Below are 10536 nucleotides of genomic sequence, written 5' to 3'. Positions count from 1 at the left end.
GTGCCTACCATGTTTAGCACACTGCTAGGCACTGAGCATATGGTGATGAAAATGAGCTTGCAGCTCAATACTGGAGAGGTATCAATAGGATTTAAGAACGTCAATTTAAAACCGGGAGAGGGGCGGGCCCGGTGGGGTGGCGCAGCGGCTTGGCGCCGCCTGCAGCCCGGGGTGTGATCCTGGAGACCCGGGATCGAGTCCCACGTCGGGCTCCCTGCGTGGAGCCTGCTTCTCCCTCTGCCTGTGTCTCTGCCCCCTCTCTCCCTGTGTCTATGAATAAATAAATAAATAAAATCTTAAAAAAGGAGTGTTTAAAAAAATAAGAATAATAAAACGGGGAGAGACATGAAAGTAAAGATGAGAGAGGCTGGAATGAGGATAAGGAAGGACTTAACCAGATCATTGTATGCTACCCAAATGCGACGAGCTGCTGACTCCTTCCCGCTTATTTTGAACCATTCTGTCACAACTGTAACCCCCCCCCCCCCGAGGTTATATCAAACTCGCTTCTCCTGGGTACTGACAGGCGAGTGGGAGAGTGGACGCTATGGGCAGGGTGAGAACGCCAAGCACAAAGGCTTCCCTTTTCCTCGTTACTAATAAATCTAATTAGAATCCAAAGCGCGCGGTGGGGGGCGGGGCAAGGGAGAGGTGGCGTAAAGCCAGTGTCTAAAATGCCATTTCCAGATGATCCGCAGATCACAACCGCAATAGTTCTTAGTCGGGTATTGGAGGTTCGATGTCGTGGCCTGTAAATCAAGAAACACACAACAACAAAAATCAACTTAACCATTTCCCCCAATACTAGCAGGTCTGCGCTTTGGTAGTGGATGGCTGAGCCGGCCGGGGTACCCCAGCCAGCAGCACCGGGCAGCGCGGCTGGAATCTTCACCTCACTAAACCCCCCAGACTGGTAAAAATGACCGCGGTTTCCGTGGGAACCAGGCTGGGGGCCGGTGGGTGAAAGAACAAAGGTCCGCGGGGCCGGCCGGCCGCACTGGGGGCGGCGGGCGCCCCGGGCCCCACGGTCTCACGGTCTCACGGCGCCGGCGCACCTCTCCGGGCCGGTCCCCGGGCCGCGGCACTGCAGGGCGCCGGCGGGGCGGGGGGCGGGTGAGAAGGGACGCGGGGGCCGAGGCCCGCCGCCGCCCGACCGAGTGAGCTAGCGAGCGGCTTGCGAAACGCGCCGCGGGCCGTCACCCAACAGGACCGGCGTCACGCGGCTCCCCGCGCCGGCAGAAGCCGCCCAGAGAGCACGCGGCCGGGGCGGGGCGCCGGGGACACGGGGCGACGTCCCCGCAGTTCCCGTCCCGCAGGGGCCGCCGGCGCCGCCAGGCCCCGCCCCCTGCGCTTATGTAATAGGGGCGCGCTGCCATTGGCCCGTGCGACCGGAAAGGGCGGAGGCGTGCGAGCAGGGGAGGGGCGGGGGAGGCGGCCGCAGCAGGAAGGCGAGTGGGCGGCGAGCGGCGGGCGGGCGCTGGGGCGCCTGGGAGCGCTGCGCGGCGTGCGCGGGCACGAGCGTAGTGGCCTCCCCCGAGGCTGAGGCGGCGGCGGGCGCGCGCGCGGCGGCGGCGGCGGCGGCGGCGGCGGGCGCGAGGCGCGGGCTGTTGTGCTCCTCTTCCCGTCCTCGGCGGGTGGAGGCGGTCGAAGCGGTGCTGGGCGCGCTCCCCCTTCCTCTCCCTCCGGCCTCCTCCCCCGGCCCTCGCGCTGCGCGGTCTCTCCGACGCAAGACTGTCCCGGCCCGGGTGAGCGGCTGCGGGGGCGGCGCTGACGCCGCAGGACGTCGGGGGGCCGGGGTGGGGGCCTGGCGGCGGGGTCGCCGCGGGTGCGAGGGGCCGCGGGCCTCCCCCCCTTCCGGGCGGCGGGCGGCGGGCGGCGGGCGGCGGGCGGGCCGGTCCTGTGCGGGCGCGGGCGCGGGCGCGGGCCGGCGGGAGAGCTCGGCGCCTGCCAGGCCCTGCAGGTGGCGGGGTTGCAGGCCGCCCGCGGCGGCGGAGCGCAGCGCTAACCTTCCCCGTGGCGGCAGCCGCCGCTGGGCTTCTGAGCCGGGGCCGGAGCGGCCCGGCCGGGTTTCGGGCAGCCCACGCCTGGGAGGCGCGTCTCGGGCCGGGGTCTGTGAGAAGCGGCGGGCAGGTGGGGCTGCGAGGCGGCCTGAGGAAGGGGGAGCGCGGGGCTCCCGCCTGGGAGAGGCGGGCTGGGCGGGGGCCGAGGTGGACCTTACTCCTGTGCTTCCCCCTTCCCTCCCCCGACAGGATGGGGCTAAGAGCTGGGGTCGGAACGTCGGTCAGTGCCGGGCCTCTTCGTTTCAGATGGTTGCGGACAATGATCCTACTTCCCGGATCCCAAAATTTTCCTTGCTCGTTTGTTTTGGTTTTAAGGGGATCTTTTTTTTGGGGGGGGGGCATTGCTTACTTGTCTTCATTCTAGAAAGAACTCTCCGCAGCGTCCTGGGAAAACCGCACTAGATGAGAGTCCCATTAACAACCTGCGTTTAAGGTGTCATGCGGCCCTCAGCTTGTCCTGTGCGATCAAGGAGTTGAGCTTAAGATTTCGTGCGAAATTCGATGGGCTTGAGAGCAGCTCCTAAGCTGAGCTGCCCAAAAGCAGGTGGCTCGCTCGTTCGTTTGCATTTCTGCTTTCAGAAAGGAAATCAATGCAGTGAGTTGTTAGAAGTTAGGGGCCCACCCCACGCATTTAGACTGTTGATTCCACTTCCTTTACCGGGTGCTAAGATTTCTGTTTTAAAAATGAGAATAAGCAATTACAGTCTCTACTTATTAAAGCTTTTATGGTTTTATTTGTTACTGTTAGATGAAAATGGGTTAAATCTATCGTGTAATGTTACATTTTAGGAGAAGCGCTAAACGGAAAAGTTAAAAATAATGTGCATCTCATTGCATTGTACAGATCACTGCATGAAAATAGTTAATAACTTGTGATTACCAAAGAAACTTCTGGAATTGGTGGCTTAAATCAATTGAGGTTACCCACAGAATCTGTGTTAGCATTCGTAGCAGACATTCTGTAGAAGAGTTCAGATGCATGAGAGGACTGAAGTGTTCTAACATAAGGTACTGATAAAAGATGTTATAGAAAATGGGGATACATAAAGACTGAATACCTATTATCATCCAAATCATACTTAAGTGTCCAAATCTGTTTCTGTGGGAATAGGTTCCATATGCTTGCCATAGCATTTGTACTTCATATACATTTTTTAGAAAATCATCCCACTTGGCTTGGGATTAATAAAAGATTTGGCTTTATGAAAACTAAAATGGAAGTTTTTAGTTTTCAAGGGCTAACACATCTGGTAATATTTACTATTATTTGAGAATATACTAAACTAGCATACTAAAAATTTTTATAGTTTGTTAAAATATTCAACTGAGTCTTTAAAAAAAAAGCATCGATCCTCTTCTGTGTTTTATTTGACTTTCAGTCCCGAGCTAAATACTAGTGGGAATTTGTCCAAGCAGTGTATTTGTTTCTTCAGCTGCCCCTTTTTTGGGGAAGAAGCTTGTGTGTTTCTATGAAATGCTTTGACTTTATATCCATTAACTAGTTAGGTTTCCAGTCAGAAAAAAAGCCAGCCCTGTTTGCTGGTAAAGATGATCTAGATCCATATTGTGTTCATATCCTACAATGATTTAAAAGCTTAAAGCTTAATTGCAGTGCTAGTCAAAGTCCTACATCAGAATTCTACTTAGGACCCAATTTCAATATACTTAAAAAGCAACTGGGGCCTATTAGACCCTTTATGAGCAGATTTAACTTGTGTTGTCTAATAGAGGACTTTAATTTTTTTTTTAAATTCCAGTATAGGTAATATACAGTGTTACATTAGTTTCAGGTGTACAATATAGCAATTCAACAATTCTATACACACAGTGCTCTTCATGATTAAGTGTACTCTTTAATCCCTATCACCTATTTCACTATGCCCCATGCACCTCTTCTCTGGGAACCATCAGTTCTCTATAGTTAAGAGTCTGTTTCTTGGTTTGAGATAACTAATTTTTTTTTTTTTAGGATTTTATTTGTTTATTCATGAGAGACACACAGCGGGGGGGGGGGGGGTGGGCAGACACACAGGCAGAGGGAGAAGCAGGCTCCATGCAACGGGAGCCCGATGCGGGACTCAATCCCCAGGACTCCAGAATCACGCCCTGGGCCAAAGGCAGGTGCTAAACCACTGAGCCACCCAGGGATCCCCGAGAAAACTAATTTTAATGAAAAAGTAACTTTTTTTTTTCAGTAACTTATTTTTTATCCATCTAGCTTCATTTCAGACTATCAGTAAAAGGTGGTGCATTTCAGTTTTGTAAAGGCATCTTTACCCTTTTTACAAGGTTCATTCTCTCAACTGGAAACTAATTTAGTCTTATTTAATTATTTCTCCAGCAATCCTGCAGGGACTAATTTTTTTGAAAGGTTTAAGATAGTACAGTAGTTTTATGGAACCTGAGTATTTAACTGTTCCCATTGCTCTTAGTATCTCCTTTAGAAGCTTTAGATGACAGCCCTTATTTCTTTTAAAGTAAAAATCTTTTTTTTTGGTAGTTTTATGGCTTTATTAACACAAATATGACATACACATAAACGGTCTATTCATTTTCTTCGCTGCTGCAGCCTGGTATTGGGATTGGTGACTCTGATGGCCGACTGGGCTGCTCTTTCCACAATGGCTTTGCTTTCTTGGAGAATACATTGTGAGCAATCTCTGCACAATATGATTTGTTGTTGCACATCAGCAGCGCTTAAAGCTCCTTGACCTTGTGGACTAGAAACTTCCGGAAGCCACTGGGCAGCATGTGCTTTGTTTTCTTGTTGCTCCCATAACCAATGTTGGGCATCAAGATCTGGCCCTTGAATCTTCTGCGTACTCTATTGTCAATGCCTCTGGGTTTCCGCCAGTTGTGCTTAATTTTGACATATCGGTCTGACTGGTGCCGGATGAACTTCTTGGTCCTCTTTTTAATGATTTTGGGCTTCACCAGAGGTCTCAGGGCAGCCATTATGCCCAGTAATAGATGGCTGCTATCTCTTAAAGTTGTAAAAATCTTAATTCACCACAGTGAATACTGGAAAGTAAAGTGCTCCAGCAAATGCTTGGGAAATGGCACTAAAATTTTCTGGTAAATTTTTAAAGATTACATATAGCAGAGTGCACAAATCTTAGATGTAAAGCTCAATGAATTTTTACAAATGAACACACCCGTATGACCACTACCCAGATGAAGATACAGAACCAATCACCACCCTTAAATTCCCCCTCATGCCTTTTTTTTTTTCCTCCCCTAGTCACTACCTCCTACCTTAGCTTTGCCTATTTTGAACTTTATACAACCTATATACTTTGTATCTGGCTTCTTTCCCTTAACACTGGATACAACCATGTTGTTACTTGTAACAATAGTTTCTTTTGGATGTAGCATAATATTCTATTGTATAAATATATGGCAAGTTATGTATCCATTTTACCAGTAACTGGCATTTGGATTGTTTCTAGTTTTAGAAATGATGCTCTGAACTTTTTTTGTACTGTGTGTGTGTGTGTGTGTGTGTGTGTGTAGATTTGTATTTCAGTTAGTTATATTCTGAGATTGTTAGGTTATAGAATAGACTACTACCAGTTTCCCACAGTGGTTGTACTAATTTATTCTCTAGTAGCATTGTATGTGAGAATTTGAAAACTCATACATTTTGATACCTATATAAAACTTAGGTCTCCAACTCTGAGAATGTTATTCTGTATTAATCACTGTAATGCCTCAACTTCTGTTTTTAGATATGGCTCGTGGACAGCAGAAGATTCAATCTCAGCAGAAAAATGCCAAAAAGCAAGCTGGACAAAAGAAGAAACAAGGACATGACCAAAAGGCTGCTGCCAAAGCTGCCTTAATATATACCTGCACTGTTTGTAGGGTAAGGGGAATTGAAAGACATAGTTTTCCTGTGGACAATTCTTTCCTTGGACGTTTGTTTATATAGGTTAAAATTTTGCAACTAAGGCAAAATAAACAGTAGATTGGAGAGCTGGTTATTTTAAGTGTCCGTCTTCAGTTGTCTATTTAACAGATAATTTTTTGAATGGCTCCTATGGGCAGGCACAGTTCTCTTTGTGTCAGGGAAAGGGAGAGAACAAAGCAAAGTCCCTTTCCCTCGTTTAGAATAAAGATGTCTTCAGGGCAGATACTGCCTTTTGAACTTTGTAAGGAAATCAGATCTTCATTCTTAGTTTAAACTATGTAGGATACAAGTGAATATATCTCTGATTATAGAGTTGACTTCTTTTCCCCCCACTAAATTCATAGTGAGGATGTCTGCAAAACTATATGGAATATATTTACATTGACTAGAACTAATGTGTTTTAATAGATTTGAAGAATAATCATAACAACTACTATTCAGTGCTTATCAAGTGTTTTATATGTATCAGTCCGCTAATCCACCATATGAAATAAAGGACTTTTATTCTCATTTTGCAGAAGAGTAAACTGAGTCATGGGGATTAAATAACTTGTGCATGATCACCCAGCTAGTGCAAAGAGCTGGGTTCTGAACCCAGGCAGTCTAATTCTGGAGCCCACTTGTATACACACTGCCTTTCAAAGAAGTTTCTCCTAGACTCCAAGCCAGAATCTCTTTCTTGCTTTTTTGTTCAAGCTTAGCAGAAGCCCCAAAGGAAAAGTACATAGTAAAATTTGTCCAATATATATGCATATATATACCATATGTATAAATGTGTTTTTTTTTCCCCCGAAGTCCTGCACCTGGGTAAGGTTGTGGGAAAGGATCTTGGCAAGACATGATTCTGAGACTAAAGTTCATCATCTGAAGACATTACTGATGGAATAGCAGTTCTTAGCTATGTAAAAGTTCTCTTTAAAAGAGGAAATCCATGAAATACCTTGTCTATACTGAACATTTGATACACTCAAAATAATGAAATCAAGCAACTTTAGACTTGTAAAGACAACTTTCCAACTTGTCTTTGTAAAGAGGAAGGGTAAAAGTAAATTTCATTAAATTACTAATGAGTAAATACTTTGATCTAAAAGTACTTAGAGTGGTTCACCTATTTAAAAACTCAGAACTGGGGCAGCTCGGGTAGCTCAGCAGTTTAGCGCCACCTTCGGCCCAGGTTGTGATCCTGGAGACCTGGGATCCAGTCCCACATTGGGCTCCCTGCATGGAGCCTACTTCTCCCTCTGCCTGTGTCTCTGCCTTTCTCTCTCGCTCTGTGTCTCTCGTGAATGAATAAATAAATAAATCTTTTAAAAAAATAAATAAAAACTCAGAACTGGGACTCCTGGGTGGCTCCGCGGTTTAGAGCCTGCCTTTGGCCTAGGGATCCAGTCCCACATCGGGCTCCCTGCGTGGAGCCTGCTTCTCCCTCTGCCTGTGTCTCTGCCCGCCACCACCCCCCGCCCCGCCATGTCTCTCATGAATAAATATTTTTTAAAAAATAAAATAAAAACTCAGAACAAAACAGCAAAAGCTTTCATTTTGTGTTTTGGTTTAATCAAATGGGCTAAAGACTAAATAATTTGAAGGTCGCTGCATAGGGCAGTTGGTATAGTGTAGCATTTGAGAACTGAAGTACTAGTACTAAGTTAAAACATCTTGCACAAGTTACAGTCTAGGTTTTAGTTTCTTTATCATGCGAAATGAGGAAGGATAGTAGGAACTAATTTAAGATTACTATAGGAAGGTTCTGTGAGAATTCAGGTAACCTGCTTGGCATAATGTGTTAAGTAAATGTATCTGTTTGCTGTTAAACAGAATGCCTCATTCTTAGTGACCCACCCTTTGTTCATGTGTGAAATTTGGTGATATATTAGGAATTTCTTTGTTACAAGGTCCTTTTTTATGTCCGCCACTAGTTACAGGAACTTAAAAGTGTTTTGGAGATAATTGTCTATCATGAGCAGACTCAGGATTTGAAAAGTTAACATTTTTATTTCATGAATAAGGTTTCTTTTTTCCACAATTTTTTAATTAGACACAAATGCCAGACCCGAAGACCTTCAAGCAGCACTTTGAAAGCAAGCATCCTAAGACTCCACTTCCTCCAGAATTGGCTGATGTTCAGGCATAAAGTTGTTTACAGGTAGTTGACCTTTTGTCTTTTCATTTGTTAATGTCAAGGTTGTAAGCAAGAGCAAAATGATCTTCTGTAACTGAAAATAATGTGTACCTTCCAGCTGAGTTTTTATTGCTTCCCCGTGTTAAGTTCATGTTTACCTTTACAATTGATAAAAGCCCATTTTCCCAAACCAGATCTTCTCAATGCCTTTGAAACACCCAAGTATTTTACTACTGTAGCCCAAAATGGGGGGATGAGGTGATGCTGACCAACTCTGGTCCAAGAATGGAAGAGACTTACCAGCTAAAAGAAAATAACTATTACAAAGGCATTTGAGGGTCTTGCTCCCAGAAACGATGCAGAACAATGTTCCTGAGTGCTTTGTTGCAGGTATTTCACTTCCAGTGTCTAACAGAGCTTCTGAGTGCATTGAGGTATATGGCAAATGTAGGCGTATACTATATAAACTTGATAGTTGCTTGAAAATAATTTGTTTACACTTTCTGTGTGGTTGGTTTTTGTTTTTTATTTTCCCTAAGTGGTGATGGTGGTGTGAGATAATTTTTTCTTTTTAAAGTAAATTCATCGAAGATTTGTTTATAAAATCTTTGACAAATCCATCAGACTAACTTGATAGCCTATGCATGTGGTGCGTTTTTCTTAGACATTTGAAATGCATTTAAGTTGTATTTGTGCAATGCTTACATTCACTGAAAATTTCATTTATGTTTTATAGGTGAATTCATGACACCTTTGACTCTTCTACTGTCTCAGACCTTAGGTAACAAACCTGCAGCTGCTTTTCTAACAAACTGTTGATCAGCAAAAATAAAGGGGCTACAGAAACACTCATTTTTATGCTGTTCCCTTTTGGGCTTCATGCAAAGACAATTCTGTGTAAATGTACAGTTGACTCTGATTTGGAAATCTGAAAATCAGTCCATCCTTGTTATAAAAATTTTTTTACAATTGTAATTATATTGATGTTCATATTGTGTAAAATAACTCATTTAATAAAGTAGTACTTTGATTTTACAACATCACAGGATAAATGGTTCTAGAAATTCTGTTCTAACTTTCCACATTATTTGCCTTATGAAAATCTAATGAATTCGTCAGCTAGAATTGCAAGCGCAATTCTTAATCTCCCTCTCTCAGCTCAGTGGCAGGTTCATTAGTTAAGCTAGAACAGACTCATTCATACAGTTTTATTGGCAGCTGTTGCCCTAGGTGAAAAATGACTTACTTGCTGCCTTAGTGTATTAACATCATGTGTCATTTCCCCCTCTGATGTTTCTGTTTGAGGTTGGAATATTTCAACTTGCTATATGACCTGGCCGTAGCTGCCAGCCAGGTATACCCTGTAGATAACTGATAAATTCCTAATGTGGTTGGATTTTCAGTGAGCCCTTCTGAAAGATTAAGTTCTGAAGTATATGCCATAACAAAATCATCAGTAAGGCTGCCATTGAATACAAAATATGATGGATCATATGTGAACTGGTAAAGATCTATCTTATATAAGTTATACCAGATTCTTTCAGAATCCAAGTTCATTAATTGGCAATTAAAACTCAATTTTTGAAGGAGTTTTTGGAAGTTATTAATGTTTTGGCCAATTTTATGAATGGTTTTTCATTAACAGGAAGATTGGAATGGCTTGTCGCTGGGTTAATTCCCCAAAACCTTCTCCCTCCTTTCCTTTGTAAATGAATAGTTGATTTTAGGAGTTTACTTTGTGCTGGTTCCTAAAATCAAAGACTGTGTACAATATGACTTCTGTCTGAACTAGTAAAGGATTAAAATAGGCCAATCTCCACATTCTTTTAGCTCTGAGGATGGGGAAATGGGCTGGTTCAGATGGATGAGGTAAATCCCTCACAGTTAAGACAATTTTAGGGTTCTTCTAATTTGCTCTTGTCAACTATTAACTTTACTAGTGTAACTGCTGTAACTGTTTAAATTTTAAAGTTAATATAATAGGGAGAACACTCAACTATTTGCTGGTAATTGCTTAGAGCCACAAATCTGATCCTGTGGATTTACAAAATGCATTCCCTCTTTCTGCTGTAATTTATCACTGCATTTGTTTTGTAGCTGTGCAGATTCTGCCCACCTTGTTTGACTTCACTGTAAGTTTAAGATATTGACAAGGAAAAGCTTCTTCAGTGGTGATAGTTTCTTAGCGACTTCTATTGCATTCTTAATTTAGTCTTTTTTTTTTTCATGTATTTAATTTCCTAAGTTTCAGATTTAATATCTGTTACTTCCTAATATGTTGGGTACCAGAACATAAGAATTTGCCTGATTGCTTGTGGTGGGTATTATTGAAGTTCTGGTTAAATTACAATTTAAAGGTTTTTAAAAATGCTTTGACCATATGTATGTTTACATTTAGTAACAAATCATTTAAAAATCATTCACAAGTTTTGGTTTTTTTTTTTTTT

General features: G+C 43.9%; 1 protein-coding gene across 2 annotated transcripts; it reads left to right on the top strand.

Annotated features, from left to right (window-relative positions):
- Positions 1-1570: 1570 nt before the first annotated feature.
- On the top strand, positions 1571-9132 carry ZNF706 (zinc finger protein 706). 2 transcript variants are annotated; one of them, XM_055303464.1, is made up of 4 exons: positions 1571-1745; positions 5789-5925; positions 8006-8113; positions 8826-9132. In XM_055303464.1, the coding sequence occupies exons 2-3, from the start codon at positions 5791-5793 to the stop codon at positions 8099-8101; spliced, it is 231 nt and encodes a 76-aa protein (XP_055159439.1). In that variant the 5' UTR covers positions 1571-1745; positions 5789-5790; the 3' UTR covers positions 8102-8113; positions 8826-9132. The 2 variants fall into 2 exon arrangements, with proteins under 2 accessions (XP_055159439.1, XP_055159438.1); XM_055303463.1 differs by lacking the exon at positions 1571-1745 and adding an exon at positions 2417-2604.
- The last annotated feature ends 1404 nt before the right edge of the window (positions 9133-10536 follow it).

This window comes from Nyctereutes procyonoides, unplaced genomic scaffold, assembly GCF_905146905.1.
Source record: "Nyctereutes procyonoides isolate TBG_1078 unplaced genomic scaffold, NYPRO_anot_genome, whole genome shotgun sequence".
In the NCBI taxonomy this organism is placed as follows: domain Eukaryota; kingdom Metazoa; phylum Chordata; class Mammalia; order Carnivora; family Canidae; genus Nyctereutes; species Nyctereutes procyonoides.
The sequence above is the reverse complement of the archived record's forward strand: the minus strand, read 5'-3'. Positions and strand labels throughout refer to the sequence as shown.